Here is a 26,920-nt window from a genome sequence, read left to right on the forward strand (position 1 = left end):
TGCCAAAGGCTTAGCAGTGGTTGGTTATTATTATTTTTACTGATAACTGTCTAATGATAACTTCGAATTCTAATTTAGCAGATTTACTTGTATTCTCAGGTGTCATAATTGATTTGATTCCATGTGAAGTGATGTTAGTGTTGATTTTATTTATTTATTTATTGTTGTTGCATTTGCCACGTTTTATTGGGGTATTTATAGGTTGTATGTCGAGTTATTTTTAGCACTGCACAGTAGCAGAAGGTAAATTTTCCTCTGATACAATAAAGTTTTACCTTTGACCCAACAGTCGTGCTGAAGGCATCAAAGTCATTAGAGTTACCATCTGTGGATCACACAAATCCCATGAAGACACCCGTACTCATCACATTTGTAAGAGGTGTAATCAAGACGTTCTGGGAGTCAAAAATCAAAAACCAAATATGCTAAAAAATTTCAAGACGATATTCTAATGCATCTCTGGACAGCTCACAACACTGCTGCTGGCGTTCCTACATCACTGTCTTATTGTCAGATGACAAAAATCAGCTTCTTTTTCAAACTGTCCTGACTTTCAACTTGAAGCTCCTCGCAGAGCATCAGGTCAGAAGTGGGACAACCCCTACCCCCCACCCCAGTAGTGCTACTGTTTCATCCTTGTATCTGCGTCATTAAAAGGAGTTCAGTTAGCCTTCTGCTGCTCCTGTTTGTAACGTACGCCTCCATGTACACACAGCTATCACTGGTTTACTGCAGTACTGTGAGAAACCGTAGAGGCAGTGGATTTTCTTGTTGAAGTAACACACTGTATGTTTTTGTTGGTAAGGCGGTAGATGTTAGAATTAAATGTCCAGTCCGTCTCGCAGGAGAGCTTTGGCACGAGCTCGCTGTCCTGGTTGGCTGTGTTCATGCTCTCTCCCTCTTTCACTTCCTCTCCTCTCTCTGTTACTCCTCGGACTCTCTCCATCGTCTTTTCTTTTTGCCTTTGTGTCACCTCCCTCACCTCCTGCCCTCTCAAACTGCCTCCTTGCACTCTCCACCCTGCTCCCATGCTTCTCATCTCCCCTCTCCCTGTGCTCCCTCTTGTGGTGGCTCCTTTTTGAATACTCTCTGCTGCCTCCTAACTCTCTTTCTGACCCTCTCCTCTTCGTTGATGATATTTCGTGATCTTGGTGCGACTCCTTCCTGTTCTCAGTCTCCTGACCTTGTCTCTTTTCTTCTCTATTTTTTGCCATTTCAGCTCTCCAGTCCTTCACTCCTCTATCCTCCTCGCTCCCTTTCCTGCTTTGCCTTTCTTCGCCAGTTCCTCTATTTAGATGTTCACCTCCTCTTTCTACCCCTTTCTCACTGCTGCTGCTATGTCTCCTCTTACTGCTGTCCCCTGTTTTCTCTTTATTTACAGATGTACTTTCAGGTGGCTTCATTTCTCCTTCATCATCCCTGCTGCTTCTTCTCCTTTCACTTCCTCTCTCAGGTTTCACGCGCTCACTTTTGCTGCCCTCTGATCTGCTCTTCACTTCCTCCTGCTCTTTTCTACTTTTATGTTTCTCTTTCTCTGTTGTTTTATTTGTACCAATATCATCGTCTATCTTGCTGACCTTACCCTTACAGTTGTCATTTCCAGCTGTTATTCTGTTTTTGGTGTTTTTGTCTTGTTTGCTTTCTTTCTGAGACTGTTGTTTCAGGACTTCTTCTTTGGCAGTTTTGCCACTTGCCTTGTTTTTCTCCTCTTTTTCCTCATCGGGCATCTTTTCTTTGGACTTGCATTTTTCTTTGTCTTTGTCGTTACTGTCCTCCTGTTTTTTCTCCTTTTCTTCATCTTTTCCTTTCAAGCTCTTCTCCTTTTTCTCCTTCTCATCTTTTTCTTTTATGCTCTTCTCCTCTTTCTTTACCTTTTTAATTTTTGAATTTTTCTTCTCCATTTCTTTACCCTTCTTCTCAACCTCTACAACCTTCTTGTCCACTTTCTCCTCCAGGAGGTCCAGCTCCTGCTCCAGCTCAGCCAGCTTCTTTGGATCAGACACCAAGTCGTCCTCAACCTCTACTTCCACCTCCTCAACCTCCTCAAACTCCTCTACCTCAATGCCGTCCATCGTCTTCTGCAGCTGCGTCTTCACCCTGTTGAGCTCCAGGAGGCCATCTTGAAGGTCTTTACATACCTCTCTGATCTTAGTGGCAAATTTGGTTTTGGCACCCTTGCGAAGCTCATGAGAGTCTTTAGCGAGGAAGAAAACATCCAAAGCCAAAAAGAGTGCCGACATGACGCCTGTGGTGACGCTGATGGCCTGAGCGGCCTTGGCTATGCCGCCTGCCCTACCTAAAACCTGCACGGTGCTGACGAGCTGGTTGGTGTTGATCATCAGGGCTTTTCCCGCGCGGCCTCCCTCTTTCATCACGTGTTTAATGTTGTGGTTCATAGCTTTTTTGGCAGCACTTTGAGCGTATTTCTCAAAATCCCACTCCTGCAGGGTGTCAAGACCTTTCTACAGCAGAAAAGAGAGACAATAAAGAGATGGATATTTTTGCCTTTGCAGGATTTCAGCCAAGGGGTATAAAGTACCAACCATACACAATCAGTTAAACATGGACTTAACTGACTGAATCTAGGCTAGACTCTGGATTTACAGTCCTAGGAATTTAAAACACTGCAGTCATTGTTGCAGTACTGTAATGCAGTATTGTGTCACAGTAAACTGCCATATAAGCACTTGACCAGAGCAGCGCATACCCATGCACAGGCGTTAACCTTTGAGAAAGAAAGGCTGCCACTTTATCCTCTTTGAAAAAGCCCAAATCAATACTTTTAAATATATTTTAATACCTTAACACAGCTCGTAAATAATCTTGTGAATAAATAGCACATACAAAATAAGGTTTTCATTGGATGCTTTGCAGTCCTGTGAAATTTAAGTACACGCTTACTGCCTCCATAGAAATAACAGGTGCTGCAAGTCAACACAGCTTGGAGCTGTATGATGCCACCTGCTGAGGGATCTGTGATACTACTGCAAAGCTTAAGAGATTTCAGCTTGGGCAGGCAACATGTTTCTTTGCATTTCAAAACAAAACAAAACAAATCCATCATATTTTAGTAGACTCAGGAATGTATTCTGATCTCAGAGAGTGTGCTTCAAATACTTTGTTCTTAACCTTTTAGAAAAAATCCCCTCACCTGCACAAACTCCATGCACTCTCTGAGGACTTTGATCTCCTCCTGGTAGCCCTGGATCATTTTCTCCATCTTCTTACGGTCCATGCTGGAGTGGACCGTGTCTGTGATTTTAGCCGTTGCTGACGTGATGCTGCCTGCCGTCGCCACACCGATCCCCACTGCTGTCACAATAATAGAGGCGCCAAAAGTGAAAGGCGCCAGAATGAGGCCTGTGATTGTGGTGACGCTACCCGCGACGCTGGCCACGCCTCCGCCCACAGCGGCCGACACCGTCTTCTTATGGAACTCATCTGCAGCGTCTGCCATAGCCAAAAGCTCCAGGATGCGATGCTGTAAGGACGCCCCGCGCTGGTTGAAAAGACGCACAAAAAGACGGGCTGCCATGTAGACACGGTCGGCTGCCTGCTCCATCGCCCTGCAGAAACAGACACAAACAGAAACATTATGCTTGTCGATCTGACACATAAAGTTGTAATTATTATTATTGATACTAGATTTACTGCTAAATTCAAGCCTTAAAGTTGTCAACAAATCAAAAAAGAATTATACCCTAAAAACAAATGCAAAAATCTCAAATATTATGTTTACTGGAAACATGAAGGTAAAGTTATTAAAAAACAGAAACTGTATTCACATTTCCTCATCCTCTGCCCGGAAATCAGAAGTCTCATTCCACTCCTTCCAACCTGACAAACAGCAGCAGAAATAATACAACGAGTAGACAGAAAATATAAAAAATAAATAATAATTCTCCTAAATGTTGAAACCACACTAACCTTTGACTGTGTTCCACCACTCCAAGAGCTCATCCTCTTCCTGAAAACAAGGAGCTCGAATGAAGAGACAACTCATCTGTCAAATACCATAAATGACTAACACTCACAAACTCTGAGGCTCACCGGCTCAGGTTCGACTGGGTTTTCCTCAGTCGGATAAGCAGCCATCTCCACCGGCTGAACCTCCACTGTGCTCTCCTGGAAAACAAATAATAAAACAGCTGTTAGTCGCACTGTTGCGAGTTTCCTGTCAATTTAAGCGCCTTGAGACGCTTTTGTTGTGCACTGGCGGTACATAAATAAAACTGAACTGAATTCATGAAGGCGTCTCTTGATTGCAGTCTTTGAAAGTGATGTGTCTACTTCCTTTGATAGTGTTCTGGACTTGGCTCGATGCTATGATATTGGGTTTTTTAAAACCATGAAAAATATTCTGTCATTATGCACTTCAGTTTTCTTCAGTGGTGTTGCTGAGCTGATCATTGTAGTCGAATCCACCAGATTGTTGACTCGGTCACTCCTAATTTTTTTCCCCTCAGTCTCAGTGAGTTAATGCAACACTTTTGTTAAACCCTGTGAATTAAAGCTGATAATCTGAACTCCAGCCACATATTACATTCTGCTTAAAATCCACTGCGGTGGTGTACACATTGTAAATTACGATATACATATAATAACACATACGTGACAGGTCCACATCAAAAGTCAGAGGTTATCCTATACAAACATGTCTTGTGTGAAAATTTAGAAAAATCTAAATTAAAGACAGTTGAAAATCATAGTTCTGGTTGGAGGTTAAATTAAACAATATGAACATCAAGTGGAGAATTTAAAAAATTTCATTCATGAACCACAATGAATATTTTAACTTAAAATCTTTTATGCCATCATGCTGACCTGTGCTGGGCTCATCTCCTGCAACTCAAGAGTTTCCTCAATGCAAGGCATTTCATCTGAAGTCTGTGGAGGGAAAATGATGATGGTTGTCATAGACCACAATAATCTACACTGAAAAACTTTACATTTTACAGACTGACTGCAAGTAAATTATTAATAAATATAACTTTGTAAAATCTGGTGGAAAAATAAGGTAAAAAAACACCAACAAAACAAAAATAACAACAGACAGATGCAGGTACCTGAGAAGCCAGGCCAAGTTTGGGAATTTTAGGAAGAGTTTTCTTAACTCGGAATGATACAACCTGAAAGAAATAAACAAGAGTAATGTTTTATTTATTTAAGTGGAGCTTTGACATCAAAACTGAGAACTCAAATGGTGTAAGAAAACGTCTGGATATGCAGCGATTATTGTTGATGAACCCCGACTACAGCAGCTGACACTGGAAGTAAAAAGCATACGTCGCACTGATCATGCTTATTCCTCCTCGTCTGCGCTCTTACTCGTCTTTTCTTTTTGATGGTCCTCTTGCGTCTAAGCCCGCCTCCTGCTGGAGCCTCCATGTCCTCATCTTCCTGCAGCAGACAACAGAAATAACTTCTTTTCAAGAGAGATCGGCTAAATTTCCTAAAATATTACTTGCCCAAATTATTAGCTTAAAAAGCTTAAAAAGTTGGGATTTTTATGTGATTGATGTCATTTCTACCTGTTGCTCCTCAGTTTTGGGCGTCCTTCTGAACATCCCAGTGATCCCGGAGAACACGACTTTTTTCTCCTGTTAACAAAATAAAACCATGAGGCATTTATTTATTTATTTGCTAAACCTCAGAAACAGTGTTAAAATCAAAAGTCTGACCTTTGGGGTGCTTGAAGCTTCTAAAAGATTGTCATTACTGGCAGACAGCTGACTGTTTGCCAAAGCCGCCTCCTTTAAAAAGACAAATACAGTCTTATATAAACTATTAGCACTTATTTTGTGCACCAAACAGGGACAAAAATGTAAAGATTACACTATAATGTTTAAAACTTTTGATGCAGAGACTCTCATCTAAACTTATGTTTAGATTTGCTGGCATCACATTATTAATACAGAGCATTCTTAATGTGTTGTATTTAAAGACTTTACAGCCTTTTCACACATGCAGTGTAGTGCCGAACTTTTTTTCAGGTATTACCCGTGTGAGTTACAGTCTTTTCCTTGCTAGCTCCCTTGTACAAAGTCTGCATGATTAGGATTTGTCCTGATGTGCCAGTTTATTCAACGCTAGTGAATATTATTTCTGTGTGCTGCGTCTTACATGCAGCAGCACAAATAGCCTAAACCAGACACTGCATTTCCACAAGTAGAACTCCACAACACTGAGAAAGGATAACTTCCCGACCTGATTATCCTGACAGTAGTTTCAGTAGTAATCTCACCTTTCCTGCATCTGTGAGGCTGTCACAGCTGGCTGACAGCTGCCTCGAGAGGGGATCCTGGAAAAGAAATGCAGTGAATTCAGGGAAAAAGTCTAAATTATTGTATTAAATGATGAAAACAGTCTTTTGATTGATGGTGCTTTCAAAACTTTGGTCTGGTTGAGTGTGATGACATGACAATAAGATTTTATTAGCTGTGTGACATCTGCTTTTGTTTGTGTGTTTGTTTAAATTTTTCACTATTTGCATCCTTGTTTGAGCTGCTGTGGAATATTTTCAGAAGTGAAATAAATATAAATGACAGAAGTAGTGACAAATGCGAAGGAAGAAGCACAGTTTTGGCCTTAAAGAGTAATTTTCTGATAATATACTATATCTAACTCTGAAAAGCATAAAAATACATGAAAAATCCAAATGTATTTGGCACCTGAGTAGCAACAGAGCGTGGAGCTGGTTTGGGAGACTTTTTGAAGAATCCTGCCAATCCTCCTGTTTTTTCCTGAAATATATGAACAGTAAACTATCAAAGACATAAATGAGGGTGAAACAGGTCATGACTGTGACTGTCCAGATGTTCTGGTCCACATCTGTACCGTTGCTGTGTTTGCTTCTGACAGGTTTTCATCGCTGGTTGATAATTTCTGTTCTTCATCTGCGTTTGTTTCCTGAACAAACACAACATAAAGCATAAAAAAGACCAACACAAGTACAACTGAATATCTTAGAGTGTATTATAGTTATTTAAAGGTCAACACTGCACCTCATCTGCTGGTTTTGGAGCTCTCTTGAACATCTCACTGAAATGTTTTTCCCCCTGAAATCAGACAATTAACAATCTTGCTAAAAGACAGTACAGACTACATCAGTTTCATAAGGTCTGTCTGAAAAGTAACATGGCTAACAATGACTTCTTCTTTTTTTTTTTATTAGGATCAATATCTCCAAACGTTGATTGGAGATAAAACAGTGTGTTGAACTGAGGAATCCAGAAGAGAGAAAACAAAAACGAAGGGTAACTCAAGCACCAAGGCAAAGTTAAAATGTTGATGTGGAAGTGGTTAAAGTGTGACGACATGAAATCCCACAAAGGAAACGATCTGACAAACAAATAAAAAAACAAGACAAGAATGAAGCAACTCATATGAGGTCTGCTTTTATACACAGTTTCAAGATTACACGGGATGCCGTGTGTGAAAGAGGAATATTACTGATTTAGCATAAACACTGAACATGTAATCGCTCTGCGCAGGACTGACACTGACCTCATCCAACAGGTTGTCAATGCTGCCGGATCTTTTTAAAATTTTAGCCAGGACTCCTTTTTTCTGCTAAAACAAACACATTTAAGTTACTTTTTAAAATTCATTAAAACATTCAGTAACAAAAACTGTCTCAGGGAAAATAAAACAGGAACTTGACAACACGCTGACTTTCGATATCAGTAAGCCTCAATGTCGCTGTGATTTATTCTAGTACTGTACTGAAGTTTAACCCTCACTGAAGTGTACTTGCATAGTATTTTAATTTCCTCTTATACTTCTACTCCCTTACAGTTATTTGACATCTAAAGTTATTGCTTAATTTTCTTAAAAACACACTTAAGTTAGTAAAATAAAAAATAAAAAAGCACCATTCACACAGTGTGTGCAAAATGTCCTCACCCGAATATTTTACTCCTTGAGTTAAGTTTCACATAAGCGTATACTACAAGCAGGTAGGTGGAGAGTTTGAGAAACTGGCTGCTTAGAAGTGGACTAATATGGATCCACGAGAACGTCAACATGTCAAATCGATTTTTATTTCAATTCAATGTGCAATTGTGAAGATAAGATGTGATGTGTCCAAAGAATTCTTGCAAAAAGTGTAAAACAAACCAAAGAATTATATGTAAATACAGTATTTAGGACATGTAGAGTACTAAATGTATTAAAAAAACACAATAAAATAAAAGGGACCATTTTCTGCTTAATTACTACTTCAACTGTAAGTACTTTAGATTCTTTTGTTTGTAAGATTTTACTTGTAATAAAGATTTTGACACATCCGCAGAGGTTTTAATTATGTAGATTATTAAGTATCAATATTTCATGACACATATTTGAAAGCAGTAAATGACTCACTGCACTCACTGCATCAGATCTAATGTGTGTGGCCAGGTTTCAGTTCATGTTCACATGACAAAAGCAGCTACAGTTGATTTTTGGTTTTTTTAAAGGAGAAGAAGGGTTTTTTTGTTTTTTTAAATCGAGTACCTTTGTGACGGTTGTGTCATTCACATTCTCACAGCTGGCAGATAACTGAGCCTCAGTATTTACCTCCAACTCCTGAATTAAAAGCAAAGAACAATAAAAACCAACTTCTCCTCTGTAGTTTGGTGTTTGGTTATAAGACCTGGTTCGTTACTGGTTTCAGTAAAAGTTGCAGATGAAGAGATTTGCCATAGAAGTTGGGTTTTTTTTTTTTTTTTTAATCGCTGACCTTGGTGATGTTATTGTCAGACAAGTCATCATTGCTGGCCAACAGCTCTTTCTGAGCTTCTCTGTCCTGAAACAGGTAGTGGTCCATTAGTATAAAGATGGTGTTTTTTAATTTTATTTTTATTTCACTTGACAGACTTTCTCCACATCCACAAACTGTCATTTACCAGTGAATCAGTTCTTCCTGCTGACGCTTTAGGCGTCTTTTTGAGGAGTCCACCGAACAGGCCCTTCTCCTGATAAAGACAAAATAAACAGGATGAGCTCAGATCTTATAGATAGGACGGTACCTGTTAAAAAGGAACATTTTAACAGGTACAATTAAGTGTTTAATGTCTTTACCATCTCATCCAACAACACCTTTATTCAGTTTTTAAATTAATTTCTTATATGATTTTTGTATTAAAGACAGTTTATTGGGAAGCTAGCATGCTCATGGGTGGTGGTGTGGTGGTTAGCACCCCCTCAAAACAAAAAGATCCTGGGTTCAGATTTAGGCTGTGTGGCTTCCAAAGACATTCATGATTTTAGGTTAATCAAAAATACGTATAAGAGTAAGACCAAATCCTCAACTCTGTGTTGGCTTGGTGACAGACTTGATTTGTCGATGGCTTACCCTTCCTTTCACCCTGTGACAACCAGGGTAGGCCTCAGCCCCCTACGACTGTAAATTAGATGAGCAGAAGAGGACAGACAGAAGGGAGTGTCTGACATGGTGATGCTTAACCAATGTGTGCATTCATCAGAAAGACCAAAGCAAAGCACTTCTGGAAGTTGTAGAGTATTTAGGCAATACCACCACAGTGACAAAACAAAAAGAAAATCTTCCAAAATATGCATAAGTATAACCAGGAAAGTATCATTCCCTATGACTGAATATGAAAAATAAGAGAAAAATTGTTTCCTGTACATTTTGCTTTTTTTAGTCTGCCTATGTCAAGTTCTGCTTGTCCCTGAATATAATAAACACATCTTTGTCATTTCTGTTTTGCTTTCTCTGGTACGTTTAGCCAACAGCATATCTGTAATGCAGGGCACCAATTCTCAAACTGTAAGGCCTATCTATAGTAGACCCGAGAGGTCAAATGCACTGCAACTTAAGAAAACACCTCCCTTTCAAAGTGTTGACGTTTAGATAGTGATTGTTCTCATTTATCACCTTCCCACCATTACCTTCACTTTGCTTGCTCTCTAATCCTTTAATTTACCTTGAAGCACACTCTCACGATCCAATTTTTTATTCCTGTGCACTGCATTTATACTCTATTGTAAATATTTATTTGGGGGCTTTTTGCCTTTTTTGACAGGGAGAGAGAGAGCGAGAGAGAGCCGGGGAAGGGGACTCGAGCCCAGGTCACTGCATTTCAGCCATCAGGCATATAGGCACCTGCTCAACCAGTGAGCAACACTAGTACCTGAATTTATATTCTTTAGTAATAAATATAAACTTCACTTTAATTTACATTGTTTTCAACCAGCATATTCTAAATGTGGGGAGCATCTTTAAATAATCACTAACATTCATAAACCTTTCTTCTGTAAAACCTTTATTTTCTACTCCAATATAACCAGGGGTGCACATAAGTGGTCCGCAGGTGCGCATTCGCTGTCAAAATAAAAGACGCGCACCAGATAAGAAGTTGTAACGCACATTTGCGTCCATATAAAAGGCACTGTTTTTGTCCACTAGAGTGGGATTTTCACGGCATATTTTGCACCACATCTCTGTGCGTTCATCATTTGTTTGAAGCCAGCTCACCTCCTGCAACCACTTTTCCGAGAATACGCGCTTCTTTTGCGGTTTGGACTCCTTCTGACATTTCTTTGGAGGTGGAGGAAAACCAAAGTAATTGCTTAAAGGAGCTTCTACGACATCTTTAAGAGTTCTAAACAAATGTCTGTCCTCCTCCAGAAAATCTTATGTACGCAAACGCACGTTGCAACTTCTTATCTGGTGCACGTCTTTTATTTTGCCAGCGAATGTGCACCTGCAGACCACTTTTGTGCACCCCTGAATATAACCTCCTGCTGGCCTGTGAATCTCTTATCATCCTAACAAACCCCAGCTCCATCATCTTGGATCACAGCTGGTGCTGGTCCTTGAGCTGATTAGAGTGGCCCTCCACCTTGCAGCGGTTGTCCAGAGCAGAAAAAAAAGACTACTGTTGTCCAAGGTGGTCGAGTGTGACCACAGGATGAGCTCCTCAGCAGTCCTGGTGTGAAATCTTTCATAATCCTCTTGTTTAAAAATGACTTAAGCTTCTAGTTTGCATTATTGGGTGTGTTTGCTTTGATTACAGGTTGGTGCCAACCTTGGCAGCTGTAGCTTGTAGCTGTCTGTTAGGCTCCACCTCCTTTCTCCTATACACAGTAGAAAAAGGTTTTCACCACCAACTGGCGTTTTCATCAGTCAGTTAGCAGTGTCTGGTTCAATCACCCTGAGATGTCTGGCTTCAGATATGAATATTATAATAACACAAAGTCCTCCAACGTTTGTTAAAAACTCTTTTTCGTTGTCACTTTTGCCTCCATTATCTTCACTGAGCTGTTTACTCTTTTAACTTATCTTAACACATACACTATAAACTCCATTTCCCCCCCATGTTCTCCACTTTACACCCTTTAGTATTTTACTGACCACTACATGAACCCTACCTGAGTTTCCTTCAGCTTAAACCAATATTTGCAGTAGTTCATGTTTTTCGTACAGACGTAAGATTTAAGATGTTTGTGCGTGTGCATGTACCAAAGGTGCAAAAAAATTATTTCTGCATGTGTATATGAATGGATTTGAGTGCTGCAAAAGACTGACTCTGAAATACATTTTTAAAAAGCCATTTTTAAGTTTCTCCTCTGCAAACATTTTAACTGTTGTGTATTTCATGATGTAGCCGAATGATGTAATTCAGCTGCCTCGCCTGTGAGTCTCATGTCACGTGGGTGAACTTGGACTGCATGGGTGCTGCAGCTCTCAGCGGACATCCAGAGCAGTATGAGGACATGCTGCGTGTCCAAGATGGTCGAACTGGAGTCTATTTAATGGTGGAATGAGATCCTCTATGGAGAAGAAGCTGAATGATATTTGCACTGCCACAGTAGAAACTAGTGTGGAACATAAGAGATGGGGTAGGTTGGAAAGGTAAGTAGTGACTGAACTTTTAAAATTAGAGACGGACGACTGTTCCGTACTTTTTATTTTCTAATACAGACTAGAAATAGATAAAAATAAGTCTGTAAATGTATCTGGGTGGCCTCCCCAAATGCACACTAGTTATTGAGAGCCTGTCATTTAATAATTTCAGCGGTTTACACATCCCCTGCCCGGGCATCCCTTCTCCAGGAGTTTTGGGATTTCTGCAAATGATTCCACTCAAAATAATAAAATAATAATAATCTTTTCTTGGTGACATCAGAACAATTAATTGGAATTACATCAATATTAATATTAAATGATCCTCACCTTTGACTGGGCTTCAGTCAGATCATCATTAGAGTTGGGTAAGTCACCATGCAGGGACTGCTGGTCCTGAAACAAAATTTTTTGTTTGAGTAGTTATGAAAAACATCATGGGAGTCAGGGAATGTTTTATCAGGTTTTCTACCTGATCACTTTCAGCTTTGGCTTGTTTCGGCAACTTCTTTAACATCCCAGCGTACCGTAGTTTTTTTTCCTGAGACAAACAGGAACAGTATGCTCGTGCTCATTTATCACAGATCTCTGTGTGTGCATTAAAATTCCACGTGACGTTATCTCTGCTGCCACTACAGCAGCTACAGGACCTCACCTTGTTTTCAGACAGGCTGTCGCTGCTGGCAGAAAGCTCACTGTGGGCACTCAGATTCTCCTGAAACACCAAAGTCATTTGAGAGGGAAAAAAATATACCGATAAACTAAAATGAATCTTTCTGTCCACGTATTTCTAAGGCAAATAAGTTCTCCTAAAAGTTAAACCATTATTTTAACAATTTAAATTATTATTTTGAACAGTTCTGTTGCAAGCTCACCTGCGTTGGCGTCTCAGCGGCTGGTTTTTTTGGCTTTTTAAGGAAACCAAACAAGTAGCCTCCCTTTTCCTAAGATAGATTAGATAAAACATGATGACGACCACACATCTCCATCTTTCCACAAACACAAGAGAATTGATATTGATGATCTAAACGCATGTACAAAATTAGAGCTTCCGAACAAAAACAACTCCATGGCAGCTTGTCTAACTCTACACTAAGCCTTCCTCGGCCTCTATCCTCTTGTGCAAGAGAATTTCCTCATTTGCTAAAGATAAGAAAACTTACATGAAACATCTCTGATGTTTTCTCCTCTTCTTCTAGGTCTTCAGAATTACTGTCTGCTTTATTGTCCTGCCCAAAAAATAAGAGCGTGCAATTGGATTATCAGGTGATGGAAGCAGTAACCTAATCATGCGACCTTATGTCTATTGTGTGACTAGTTACGCAATACATGTGCATATAATCTGGTATGTTTTATGTGTATTTTTGATGATTCTACCTGATCAGTTTGAAGACTTTTTGTTGGTTTCCACCTCTTCTTTAACATCCCGCTGTACCATTGTTTTTTTTCCTGAAACAGACACGAACAGCATGCTCATGTTCGGTTATTCTACCCAAAGTCAGACAACTAATTTTGCAGGTAAATATACCACTGAGCTGTATGTGTACACTGTAATTCCAGATAACATTATCTCTGCTGCCACTACAGCAGCTACAGGGCCTCACCTTGTTTTCAGACAGGCTGTCGCTGCTGGCAGAAAGCTCACTGTGAGAACTCAGATTCTCCTGAAACATCAAAATGATTTCAGATTTTAAAAAAAGATAATAACACTAATATTATCTAAAAAGTTGATTCTGGACTCAGCATTTTCAGTGGGAGAAACATTTCGCCACTCATCCAAATGACTTCTTCAGTCTCAGCTAACTGCCTGTTTCCCCAGATGAAACAATGGTCTGATTGTTTCATCTGGGGTTCCAGTCACTAAAACGTTGGAGGTGGTTCACAGGACCCCAACCTCAGCAACAAGACCACTCTCAGGACTGACCAAATGTGTTTGTGTCTTCATTCCACCTATTTCACATACAAGGGTCAGTACTACAGACAGAAAAATGGGTGTGCCATGGGTTCCCCAGTTTCACCCATTGTGGCCAACTTGTACATGGAAAAAATGGAAAAGAGGGCTTTGTTATCCTACCCTGGAACATCACCAAGTCATTGGTTTAGGTATGTGGATGACACCTGTTCAGTTCAGTTCAGTTCAGTTCATTTTTATTTCAAACATATGCATTCACCAACATTTCATAATATCATTCCATGCAGTTGTTTGAAAAGGAGTAGGCAGAAGTATATATTTATTTAGCCCGACCCCCTCAGGTTTACATCTTAATCATTTCCTCGTCATCTAAATTTAAACAACAAAAACGTATACAATGGTTTCAACTTAGAACATAACGTCACAAAAAATATTTTCTCATATTCGACTAAAACTATGTTTAGATTTACTATTTTGCAAAGGAAAATAAACATCACTTTGCTGCTGTCTTGGGTTAATTGCATTTTCTTCATTCTTATACTTATTTAAAATTTATTTTTTGAGTTTTATTTTAAAGTGGTTTATATCACTACTGACCTTCATTTCTTCTTTTAACTCATTCCAGAATTTAACTCCCGCTATTGAAATAGACATCCTTTTAAAAGTTGTTCTTACTCTTTGTATTTTTAAATTCCACTTCCCTCTAAAATTATACCTCCCTTCTCTCTCTAAGAACCATTTACTTATTTCGATTGGGAGCATCCCTTTCCTTGCTTTATATATTATTTGCACTGTTTTAAACTTCACCAGATCCTGGAATTTTATAGCTTGCGTCTTAATAAAGAGTGCATTTGTGTGAGCCCTATACCCCTCCTGATCCTGAGATTTGATTGTCTGGGTGAAAATCAAATCTAAGGATGTACCACAATTCATGGATCACATTAACTCGGTGGACCAACTATGGAAGCCCGTTTCCGCCACTAAAAAAAAAAAAAAAAAAAAAAAGGATCCATAACTCAAAATTCCGAGTTATTTTCTCGAAATTTCGAGTTACTTTCTCGAAATTTCGACATATTAACTCGAAATTTCGATTTATTAACTCTAAATTTTGAGAAAAGTAACTCGAAATTTCGAGTAAGCGCTGCCAATCAGTAATCTACGTGAATGACGTCATTTCCTCGTTACCTGGAAGCTGAAGCCCTCAGCTACAAATGCTACAGCTAAGCTACCGGTATTACATCCAGTCGTGAATGCACAGATTGCTGAGTGTTTTCAGCCTGGCTTCACAAATGATGAAATCCCTGTGTTATTAGCTGAATCACATGGTGTTACTATCAGCAAACGTACTCGCGAAAGCGCCAATTTGCTGGGATCCGTGTTTGAGTGCGCGTTCCTCTGCGCCATGTGCTTCCGGGTAACAAGAAAGCGACCTCATTCACGTATATTTTTGATTGGCAGAGCTAACTCGAAATTTTGAGAAAAGTAACTCGAAATTTCGAGTTATATTTCTCGAAATTTCGAGTTACTTTTCTCGAAATTTCGAGTTAATAACTCGAAATTTCGAGAAATATAACTCAAAATTTCGAGTTATGGATACTAGCTGTTTTGTTTTTATTTAGTGGCGGAAACGGGCTTCCATAACCAACACATCAAATTCACCAGGGAGGATATGAAAAGTGGCAGGTTAGCCTCTTAGACTGTGAGATTTCTATCAGTAGTGATGACTCTCATCATCCACTGGAGCACAAACCTGGTATCATCAGGATGCTAGAACACAGAGCAAACACCATCCCCACAGACACAGTGGCCAGGGAAGCAGAAGAACATTTTTATTTCTACATTTTACATTATTTTATTATTTAAGAAATAGTGCACACTCACTTGTGCTGACATCTCATTTGGTGATTTTTTTTGTTTGTTTTTAAGGATACCAGAGAAGAAACCTCTCTTTCCCTGGAAAGGAATGTTTGGTTTTTTTTCTTTTGGCATAAACACAGCAGCAAAATTAATTCAAAGTTACTCCAGACTGCTGCTGTACAGCTTATGAACAGGATCTAAATAGAGCTTTGTGTTTAAATGATGGCATCTTTGCCTCTTTCCTCCTGTGGAGTTTCTCCCCAATGCTAATGCCACTGCAACAAAACTTACATGGGACGTCTCTGATGTTTTCGCCTCTTCTTCTCCATCTTCAGCATCACTGTCGGCTTTACTGACCTGAGAGCAAACACAAGAAAAAAGAGTCAAAAAAAATTATCCAACATTAAGTCTACACACTAATCATATAATGTGTGTGTTTTAAATGGAAAAGCAGAACTTTACTTTTAATATTCTTTTATCAGTTTGTACCTGTTTGGGTTCTGCGTTTTTTTCTTGCTTGATTTTCTCTACAGATTGTTGGTTTTCTGAGCCCACTTCCTCTGCGCTAGAATCTGGACTCTGCTTTCTGCTGGCCTGAAAAAAGAGTCAACAATGTGATTGATAAACAAAAAAACAAGACGCAAAAAAACCCCCCACAAAAACGAATGTGGCTATACCCTAAAGCACGGGCGCCAACATCTACAATTTCTTTACATATGAAACAAGTTGCTGATTAACCAAAACAAAGTATTTTAACAGGCAAATGCAGGTCTCAACAAAGTTACAAATGAAGTGACGTCATGTGAAAACTTAGTAGGCAGTAAACAAAGTAGACCCCGTAATTTAATAGCTTGTAGAACAACTTTTAGCAGCAACAACTTGAAGTAATCATTGTCTGTATGACTTAATCAGCCTCTTTCATCACTGTGGAGTCATTTTTAGCCCACTCTTCTTTACAACATTGCTTCATTTCATTGAAGTTTATGCACAGCTCTCTTAACCCTGTTATTACCACTTGGCCAGCGGCAACTCCATTATAGTTTGTACTAGAGACAAAATTCAGATAGTTTCAAATGAAAGAGAAGACAAGCTTTATCAGTATATCAGAAGGTATCACATTCACCGGGTACTGCTGCTGTCTGTCAGCTGTACAGCAGTTTTATCAACACCTGTCGTTTTGCTTACAAATAGACTTGGCTTCTGATTGGCTGACCCTTGTAAAAACAAAGTTTGAAAATCAGGTGGGTGGGGCTTCTGTGCTCACAGCTGGATCCCTGCATTAACCTCCTAGGACCTGGCATCCACATATGTGGGCATCACATTTTGGGTTGTCTAGACCAAAATACTAAATTTTGCTCTACAAGGGCCTGATATCCACTTACGTGGATGTATAAATGAAACATAAAGCAGCATCCAGACAGGAAGCACACATTGTCACGCATTGCTTTGTTGTTGATGATCATTTGCTAGAAGACGTGCCAAAAAAAATCTGGTAATTCTTTGTTTTTACATTCATCAGGTCCCAATCAGCCCAAATAGTAAAGGGAAATTAAAAATGCATGCCATGAAAGAGTACTACTCTCACCATTCAGAGCAAAGAGCAGAAAATAGCATAAGATGGTGAATTTAGTGCAGTCTGACACACACACACACACACACACACTATCTATGATATGGAACAAATAAGGTGTGCAGCATAGTTTACTATAGCGACTTATCACCATCAACCTCCAACTTTCCCACTAGTGAATCAAATACATCTGACCTAACAGCTGGATAATCCACTAATTTTGTTGTCAAAGCCAAAAAACATGTTAAAGACAGGAAGTGTGATTATATGCACAGTGTTGTGGAGTAACGGAATAGATGTACCGCTGTTATTTTTAATTTAATTTAAAATACAAAATATGAGTAACTGTATTCCGTTACAGTTACCGTTTAAAAAGGCGGTATTCAGAATACAGTTACTTTGTTGAAATAAATGGATTACACTGCAGTATTTTCCTGTTTCATATGTTAGACTGTCCCCTTTTTGGTAATTCCACGCCGGTGGAAACCCAAACAAAACACGCATTAAGAGGCTCTAATGCCTGTGTCTCAATCTCGGGGCCCATGTCACCTCGACTTGCAGCCCGCATAATCACATGAAGAAATATTTTTTAAAATTATTATTTAAAAAATGATTTAATATGAAGGCAATAGGCAGAGTGTTACAGGCATAGCCCTAAAGAATGTAGCCTCATGGGCAGTGTAGTGCTGCAGGGAGAATGGACTGCCATACCCATTATGTGTCTGTGAGCGCGAGGGAGGGAGAAAAAGGAGAGTCGAACAGTACGAGTTGTCACCGACCAGAAACGGGAGATGGAGGCATGTAAATATATTAATAACCACTGCAGCCAAAAAGAGTGCCTGACGAGCCCAGTTGTAAGTAAGCTATTAAAACTCGACTGTACACTGTGCTCGTGTTTTCCTCAGGATCAATAAGTTCCGCCTTTCAACGCCGCTCTCTGTCTCTCGCTAGCAAACTTGACCCAGACAACAAAGTAAAGCTAGTTTTCGGCTACGAGCCCAACACGGAACCCGACGTATTAGCCAGAGGTCCCTTTACTACGGTTCGGAGCCGCGGACCTGTTTTATATACGCGGGGAATAGTTTTCTATACGAGATCGCTGCTAAAAGTGCAGCCTTACCTAATGTCCACCCTACTGTTACTCATTTTATATTAAGATTTAAAAATCTAGTTGGTATTGGTATGGCGAGCAACCTTCAGTAAAAGTAATAAATCACACAGCAATAGTACATTCATTTAGTTGTAAAAAGCACGATTATATATTAAGTAATCCAAAGTATTCAGAATACCTACGTAACGGAATACGTTACTAAATACATTTTGGGGCATGTATTCTGTAATCTGTAGTGGAATACATTTTAAAAGTAACCTTCCCAACACTGTTCATGCACCAACTTTCACGTGCTTGCACATCTTGGTGGATTGTTAAAATAGGAAAGTGTTTATAAACACCAGAGCTAAATTAAACCAACAAGTTGTTTTCAATTTGTGCAGCCAAAGATATATTTTGTGTTATCGTCTTATTAAATATTCGATCATTTTTGAAAGTAAAGCAACATCAAGCCGCCACCAACAGAAAGCTTAGGCTGGGCTTCATACCTTTGGTGATGACTTGAATTGCAACCCTTTCATTACTCCTTTCAGAACGTCCTGCCAACCACAGTCACATGTCACAAAAACAGCTGAGATCACTGACAGTGGAGCGCTTGGTAACACGTATGACACATACCGGTTTGCTCTCGGGAGCCTGTTTGACTGGGACGTCATCAGTCTTTTCCTCTCCATTCGTCATGTAACCCTGAGTAGAAAAAAAAGAAAGCTCAGCACACCTATCCACATTAAAACTAAACTCTGACTACTCAGCTGACCAGAAAGGCTCGGAAAGAGTCACAAACAGCAGCGCTCATATGTGGAGAGACTTGGCAAAACGGGCTGGATTATTATTCTTATTTATTTAAATGCTGCAGAGATCTTTAACTTTTTAATCTCATGATGTGACGTACTTTGTTTATACAGATACTATGTTTTTATTTTTTGTTAATGCTTCAAATTCTCATATTTCATAACTTTTTTTTTTTTACTGGGATTAAATTTGCAATTTGGTGTGACCTCTGACATAGAAAGACAATGACATTCAGCTACTAATTTCTGCTGACAGGAAGTAGGTGGATGCCAAGGCTAAATTTTCCCAACTTTGATGTGAGCGACTGAAGCGACTACCAATGAGAGTGAAGGACACTGGCAAGGTGGTAAATACACAAGATTGTTACTTAGGCAATTGGCACATCTTCTAGCAAGTGACCATCAACGACAAAGCAATGCGTGACAATGCGCTTTATGTTTCATTTATACATCTGCGTTGAATCTATGTAGACCTTACAATGTAGCCCACAAGACTATCCAAAGACAGCATTCACACCTGTGCAGGTGGATGAACATTAGTTTGCCCTACTGCACAGGGTTTCGGGAAGGTTTCAATTACAATGTACCTACCACAGATTCAACGCAGAACAAACATCCCTTATTAGTCCTAACACTGATTCTTCTGCTTGAGGGTTTCCAGACTGGCAAGAAGACAGGACGAGTGACGAGTCAGGATTATTAAAATGGAGGGGAAATTGTTTCTAGGGAGGAACAGGCATCATAATTTCAAAGAAATATTCATTTATATAATGAAAAATAGGATTTCGCCACTTCCACATCCATCATTAACTAATTTTGAAACAACTTGTTGTGCATCACTGCTTACAGAACAGTATAAACAACAAGTAATTACATTAGCCTGAAACAGTGCAAAAGTACACACACGCACACCCTGATATACTAACACAAAATGTTAAAGCTTGTCTAAAGCCCTGCTGTGCATTTACACTGAACAGCTGGAGGTGTTTTGCTAACAGTGAAAGTGGGTGCTCTCCCTTTTTGGCTCCACTGAAATATTCCAGTCAGCATTGAGTTATTACCCTACAACAAAGCACACGTGTGAAGAAAGAGGAAGACATTGTATGTACTGTGCATGAACTAAGCCTGAGCTGAGCATTATTGGCTGCAGTTCAAATACCTGTTTGAAGTCTGCATCATCTTTGGGAACCGCAGCAGCTTCAAGTTGCTCAGTTTCTTTGGCACTCTGGAAAGAAAGAGGAAGGTTTTGATCTGGGAGTTTATGAAAAGAAGCGAGGAGGAAGATGGTACTTTGTTGTGTTTGTACCTCTGTGACCTTGGTCTGTGCGCTCGGCCTGCGTTGGCTGTATCTGGTTGGGGCGTTCAGTTCCTGCAAACACGAAACGCCCCACATGGAACAATAACAAAAGACATATGGAACAGGAAAGAAACATGAAACCCTGAGAAGCTCCAAACTCATGTTCATTTCAACATGAAAACAGAAAACAGTAAAACAATAGTTTTACATTGACCCTGAGAAAATGTGCTGTACCTTGTCTGTGGGTCTGGGTGGGACCACGGGCGTCTCAGGTGGTTTATCTTTTGTCTGTTGTTGCTTCACATTTCCATCGTTCTGATAAAGAAAAAAAAAGTTGTAAACTTGTTTTTAAAGGTCACACAAATGAGCGAGATATCTGAAGTGGGAAAATGAAGGAAAGCTGTAATGATGTAAGTGGTAAACAGCAGTAGTGGAGAAGCAACACAATGTGTACACACCCCATTGTATGCTGCTGTGACTTTTTTCAGTCTGCATTGTGTGTGACTTAGTTCCTGTGGAGAAAATACAAATCTGCTTTGAAATAAATGAGTACAGTAGAACAATTTAAAACAGATTTTTAGAAACCACACAGTTTTTTAGACTGAAGAGCCACTTTTACACAAAACTGTAGAGAATCCTGTCAGAACATTATTCAAAGTTCATCTTTCTCACGTTCATGGCAAAGCAGGAGTAAATTTGATTACTGGAAATGCTCTGCGTGCTTTTGACAGGCAGACACTCACTACCTGTGAATTCACCTGACACTTATTTGTTCTAATCTCACACTGTTACAAATCGGTGACATCACAAAGACTTTGTGCTCGAGCGCTGGCAGGTTACAGACCGGCTGATGAACGATCTGACTGCGTTCTCACATCACTTGTGTCAGTGTTCAAGGCTGACAGGCATGTGTGAAAACAGCTTAAGAAAAATGTTTAGGCTGAATAAGATAAGATTTCCCAAAAAACAAAAAAATAACATAATAGTTTAAATAAATAAGAATGGCCCATAAAGTAAAACGATATAAGGTAAAAAATTAACAATGTACACAAAAAAAAATTAACACAAAGGAAAAAAATATAATAAAATTTAAGATCTTAAAAATGACTAAAACAAATCAGATGTGATCAAATGATCAGTTAGTAAAAGTCCAATTGATACAGGTGACAAATTTTTCTTTTATTACAGAAGAAGCTTTATTGGCTTTTAATAAATGACCAAAATTCTAAAGCAGATATTTCTTTTGTACTCAGAGGTCATCCCATTCAAAAATAATCTCACACCTAACGTCCATACGGGAAGAAGCCGTTTTTGAACAGTTCAGCTCCTGTTAGCTTCATCATTTCAATGAAAAATCAAATAAGTCAGCATGTATTATTATCATTAACCATTTGATGTCAACACATTTGAAATCTTTTATTTTCTGTGCACATGCAGGACTTACAGAATCTGTCGGTCTCTGAGGAACAGCAGGAGGGGGTTTCTCAGGTCTCTGTGGTTCATTTCTTTTTATCTGAAAATATGTTTATAATATATTTACAGCATATGACATACTTTAAAATATCCTTATCCCACCACACATACACTTTAGCAAACAACCAAATGTGATTATTTTAAACACCAGCTTAATGAATATATTTATGTGTTTATCACTCTACCTCTGTGGGCTTTGGAGGAGGTTTGGGCTATAAATGGAGAAGAGAGAGAAAAAAAGAGAAGCTGTTAGCTATGCTAAGTACTGTTTGGGCTTTGGGCGTTTAAAGGTTTAGCTTGTAATCTATTAGGCAAATATTAACAAGATGTGTGATTAGTCTCTAATATTCTCTGCAGCAGCTCAGACATACAGCATACATAAATAACAATTGGCAGCCATAACAAGAACAAGATATTGTGCAGCTTTTTGTGATGAAGTCAGTCCAGGATTAGAAGACACAGTACACACTAAGATGACCTGAAAACACAGACAAAATAACTCCTCCAGCATCGTTCCTGCAAAGTACTTGAAAGATTCTACAGGAAAACTTGTTCAGTGTAAAATGCAGCTTGTACACTGACTAATTTGTGCAAGTACTCTCAATTTACTTCAACACTTAAAACATCTGCACTGCAGGCTGTATATACATTTACAGCACCGTATGGGTGATGTGTTGGGGTTGTGCATTGCTTGTGTTTGTTCTGTGTTAACTGTAAATGTTCTCACCGACTTTGGTTTCTTCTTGACTTCTGGTTTCATCATACACGCCTCCATCCTGCCTGCAGAGAGAGATAAAGGGTTTAACTTCTTTGTGATGGCAGCATCGCCATTTGTATGCCAACGGGAGCAGCAGCAGTAGGAGACCACCTTCCACCATTCAGCACAGCAAATATCGACTTGTCCACAGTTCATTGCATTCACTAGTTCATGCATTTATTACTTCCAGGCTGAACTACTGTAATTCATTATTATCAGGATGTCCTAAAAACTCCCTGAAAAGCCTTCAGTTAATCCAAAATGCTGCAGCAAGAGTCCTGACAGGGACTAGAAAGAGAGAGCATATTTCTCCTGTTTTGGCTTCCCTTCATTGGCTCCCTGTTAAATCCAGAATTGAATTCAAAATCCTGCTCCTCACATACAAGGTCTTAAATAATCAGGCCCCATCTTATCTTAATGACCTTGTAGTACCATATCATCCTATTAGAGCACTTCGCTCTCACACTGGTGCCTTCCTTGTTGTTCCTAGAGTATTTAAAAGTAGAATGGGAGGGAGAGCCTTCAGTTTTCAGGCCCCTCTTCTGTGGAAGCAGCTTCCAGCTTGGATTTGGGAGACAGACACTATCTCTACTTTCAAGATTAGGCTTAAAACTTTCCTTTTTGCTAAAGCATATAGTTAGGGCTGGACCAGGTGACCCTGAATCCTCCCTTAGTTATGCTGCAATAGATGTAGGCTGCCGGGGGATTCCCATGATGCATTGAGTTTTTCCTTTCCTGTCACCTTTCTCACTCATTATGTGTTAATAGACCTCTCTGCATTGAATCATATCTGTTATTAATCTCTGTCTCTCTTCCACAGCATGTCATATATATATATATATATATGTATATATAAATAAATGGTGCTTGTTGATTTCAGCTATATATAAATTTTAAATAAACACGAAAAGTAATATTTTCAGCCATATGTACATACTGTTACAGTGGTGCATGCTTCTATTAAGCATATTTATTTCAAATGATGAGGTCAGCATATGTAGAATCCTCTGAATCAAAAGCTCAGGCTTAAGACTGTTCTCAGTGCTCAATATTAGATAGTGTTTTTAAAAAATAATATGGCCGTGTTAGCTCTGGCTGTGTGAACAGAAGCCACCCACCTGCTGTTCAAACCTTATGACCATGAAGGGCAGCCAATCAGAAGAAAGAAAGCTCAAAAGGAGAGGAGCTGAAAGAGCTCGTTTACTGAGGGTCTGCATCAAGGCTAAAGTAAAGTAAGGTTAAACTGTGAATCACGCAAAGCTACTCTAAAAGGGTTCAAACTAAAATGCGGATCTGGAAAAAAATTAACGGTTCATTGAACGCCCGCTCCCCATTTCCTATTGCAGCTTTTAAGTTTAACTTTTCGAGGGTTGACTCACAAAGATTTGCTGTTACTGTTTAGTTTTAAGTTGCTCCAGGCGTTGCGATTAAGGAATTAATCACAAGTATTCTGACTGAATTGTTTTCACGCTACCGATTACAAATACAGCCATGCAATTTATACTCGCAGTGCTTCTCAAAACTGAAGAAATGTATTTGAGTCAATAATAAACCGTAAGCTTACAGGACCTGACCAACTACAATGTCAACACTGGAAACCAAAAATAACGCAGGTTAGCTTCCACTGTGCGTATATTTAACTGTAAATGATAAACAAGAAGCTTGTACACAGACAGAAAGTCCCGTCGATGTCTCACTGAGCAGTTTCACCTACCGGAGGTTTGAAGACGCCGCAGACACTCGTGGACATCTAATTTGTAATAAACAAAATCAGTGCGGAGCGAAACGACGACTCCTTCACGGTCAGGGCATTCTCAGGAGTTTTTAAAACTTCTCCAAATCCGCACATCTGCACACTGGTGCGTTCAGGAGTTCCGCAAAAAGCTGCGAAATCACATCTTCGAGTGGAACGCAGCGGTTTTAGTTTGTTTTTGTAATTTTAAGTACAATTCTGAACTGAAATTAACTTTACTTATCCTTACCAGAATGAAAAACAATATGAAAAAGATATAGCTGCTTCATTTTCATTTTCCAGTGAGATGTAGCACGTACAGGCAACTACTGACAGACTAATACAGTGAATTAGACAAATAAAACACACCTTGTAGAGCAAACTTTTTCTGGATTGCCCCACTGTAGAAGCCCCATTTACTTTATTTTATTTTATTTTATGTAAAGAACTTTTTTTTTTAAATTTTTAGATTATTATTCTTTTGTTTATCAAAAAAGAATAAAGACTGATATCGTGTAAAAACATATGCCTACTGCTGAGCACAAAACAGAACAAAGCAAAAAAAAAAAAAATCTAATTCTTTGTCTTGTTTACTTTTTTCATTAAACAGGTTACTGTATTTTACAGCTACTTTAACATTTATTTTGCAATGTTTGTCTATTTTACTTTACTGTCTACGTGTGTGTATATGCAGTTTATGTTATAACATAAATAGTGTTACAAAACTCTCCATGATTTCAACAATCTTTGTAATATAATGCTTTATGACTCAAGCATAACACTCTACTTTCACTAAAACTACATTTTTGTTAATGAATTCAAATAAACATCTGTAATTTGGAAACTTGTTCAAAAGATAACAACATGCTTTTTTGGGGGGGGGGGGGTAAAACTGTACATTTGAAAATTCATGGTCAAAAATAATAATTATGTTTTAGCATTAAAATGAAATTTGGATTTAAGAGCTTGTCCATAGTGGTTCGTTAACTATTGCAAAAACACCAGAAAGCTGATTCTGTTCATCTGCACGTGGAATTTTCAGAATCATCCAAGTAAGGAATTGATTAAGCATAAAAAATATTTTGGTAATTGCCAGTGCTGTTAATGTAGGGCAGGTAAACCTTACACTAGGTGTTATTCTAATACATTTGTTAAGCACTGTATATGTGTGTGTGTGTTACATATATATTGTATTTTATATATAAATTAAATATAAAAATTCCCCGCTCGCCCCTGCGGGCGGTCTTTATCCTTCAAGCTCAGGTCCCCTACCAGAGGCCTGTGAGTTTGAGGGTCCTGTGCAGTATCTTAGCTGTTCCTAAGACTGTGCTCTTCTGGACAGAGATCTCAGATGTTGTTCCTGGGATCTGCTGGAGCCACTCCGCCTAGCTTGGGAGTCACCACCTAGTGCTCTGATTACCACTGGGACCACTGTTACCTTCACCCGCCACATCTTCTTGAGCTCTTCTCTGAGCCCTTGGTATGTCTCAAGCTTTTCGTGTTCCTTCTTCCTGATGTTGCTGTCATTCGGTATCGCTAGGTCTATCACTACTGCCATCTTCCCCTGCTTGTCCACCACTTACTATGTGCAGTTGGTTAGCCATCACCATTTTGTCCGTCTATATCTGGAAGTCCCACAGGATCTTAGCTCGGGCATCTCCCATTTTGACCTCGGGACTTTCAGGCCATACTCGGCACACATTTTTCTGTATTCTGTACCTGGTTATGGCGCTCCATCTATGTCCTGCCTGCGGGCATCTTGCACCCTGCTGTTATGTGCTGGATAGTCTGACAGACATCTTTACACAGCCTGCACCTTGGGTCTTGCCTGGTGCGGTGGATCTAGCCTCAGCTTGTGCTGAGTATGTGCTCATGCATGCTATCTGCCTGTCTCATTCAGTAAGCCCAAGTATTTCGACAGATAAGATTGTTCGCTGATTGGAAAAAAAAAAAAAAAAAAAAAAATTATATATATTTATTTATTAAACAAACCAAAACACGCCCTTAGTAGCTTCTGTACCTCAAAATCCTCACAACCCTGCAATAGACTGGTGACCTGTCCAGGGTGTACCCTGGCTCTCACCCTATGGTAGCTGGGATAGGCTCCATCCCTCCCGTGACCCTGACAAGGTTAAGCGGAAGAGAATGGATGGACAAACCAAAACACGCCCTAAGCAGCTTCTGTGCTTTAAATCCTCACAGAAAAATAAAGCATTATTCAATCTGGGGAGTTCTTGCAGTCAGTAAATATTTATGAAGTAACTGTTCCTGTATCTCACTTGGTTTTCCCTGTTGTAGATGATGCAATTTCTTTGTCTCCTTTCTGGTTTCAGGGATGTAAAGTCACCTGGAAAAGGGGCGTGTTCAGTTAGAGGGTTACCTACCTCTGTGGGAGCCTTGGACTTATCTGGAGTTATCAGTTTCATATGATGTCACTGAAGTCATGTAAGTATTTGAAATCCTAAATGATAGAAAATAGTAAAACTCATTGTTGGTGGAAAAACAAACACTGATACATTAAGAGAGACAATAATAACAATAAACAGTGGAAATTCACTGGCTGCAGCCT

At 39.3% G+C, this 26,920-nt stretch overlaps 1 protein-coding gene across 2 annotated transcripts; it reads right to left on the minus strand.

Moving 5' to 3' along the window:
- Positions 1–737: 737 nt before the first annotated feature.
- Positions 738–24,422, minus strand: LOC146367987 (uncharacterized). Of its 2 annotated transcripts, XM_084913312.1 has the most exons (36): positions 24,334–24,422; positions 22,590–22,642; positions 22,048–22,074; positions 21,834–21,902; positions 20,848–20,901; positions 20,624–20,704; positions 20,399–20,461; positions 20,252–20,317; positions 18,920–18,988; positions 16,110–16,214; positions 15,912–15,977; positions 13,456–13,515; positions 13,229–13,300; positions 13,015–13,080; positions 12,727–12,795; positions 12,507–12,566; positions 12,324–12,392; positions 12,182–12,247; positions 8,889–8,957; positions 8,723–8,788; positions 8,497–8,568; positions 7,507–7,572; positions 7,005–7,058; positions 6,838–6,909; positions 6,672–6,743; positions 6,245–6,301; positions 5,682–5,753; positions 5,532–5,600; positions 5,329–5,400; positions 5,067–5,129; positions 4,825–4,887; positions 4,051–4,125; positions 3,928–3,967; positions 3,786–3,837; positions 3,152–3,566; positions 738–2,462 (listed from the first exon to the last, which is right to left on the minus strand). In XM_084913312.1, exons 2-36 carry the CDS (start codon positions 22,635–22,637, stop codon positions 822–824), a joined length of 4,200 nt encoding a protein of 1,399 aa, XP_084769438.1. In that variant the 5' UTR covers positions 22,638–22,642; positions 24,334–24,422; the 3' UTR covers positions 738–821. The 2 variants fall into 2 exon arrangements, with proteins under 2 accessions (XP_084769438.1, XP_084769437.1); XM_084913311.1 differs by lacking the exon at positions 24,334–24,422 and having other exon boundaries at positions 22,590–23,079.
- Between the last annotated feature and the right edge of the window lie 2,498 nt (positions 24,423–26,920).

Source organism: Perissodus microlepis, chromosome 18, assembly GCF_051167445.1.
Source record: "Perissodus microlepis isolate ML-2025 ecotype Zambia chromosome 18, ASM5116744v1, whole genome shotgun sequence".
In the NCBI taxonomy this organism is placed as follows: domain Eukaryota; kingdom Metazoa; phylum Chordata; class Actinopteri; order Cichliformes; family Cichlidae; genus Perissodus; species Perissodus microlepis.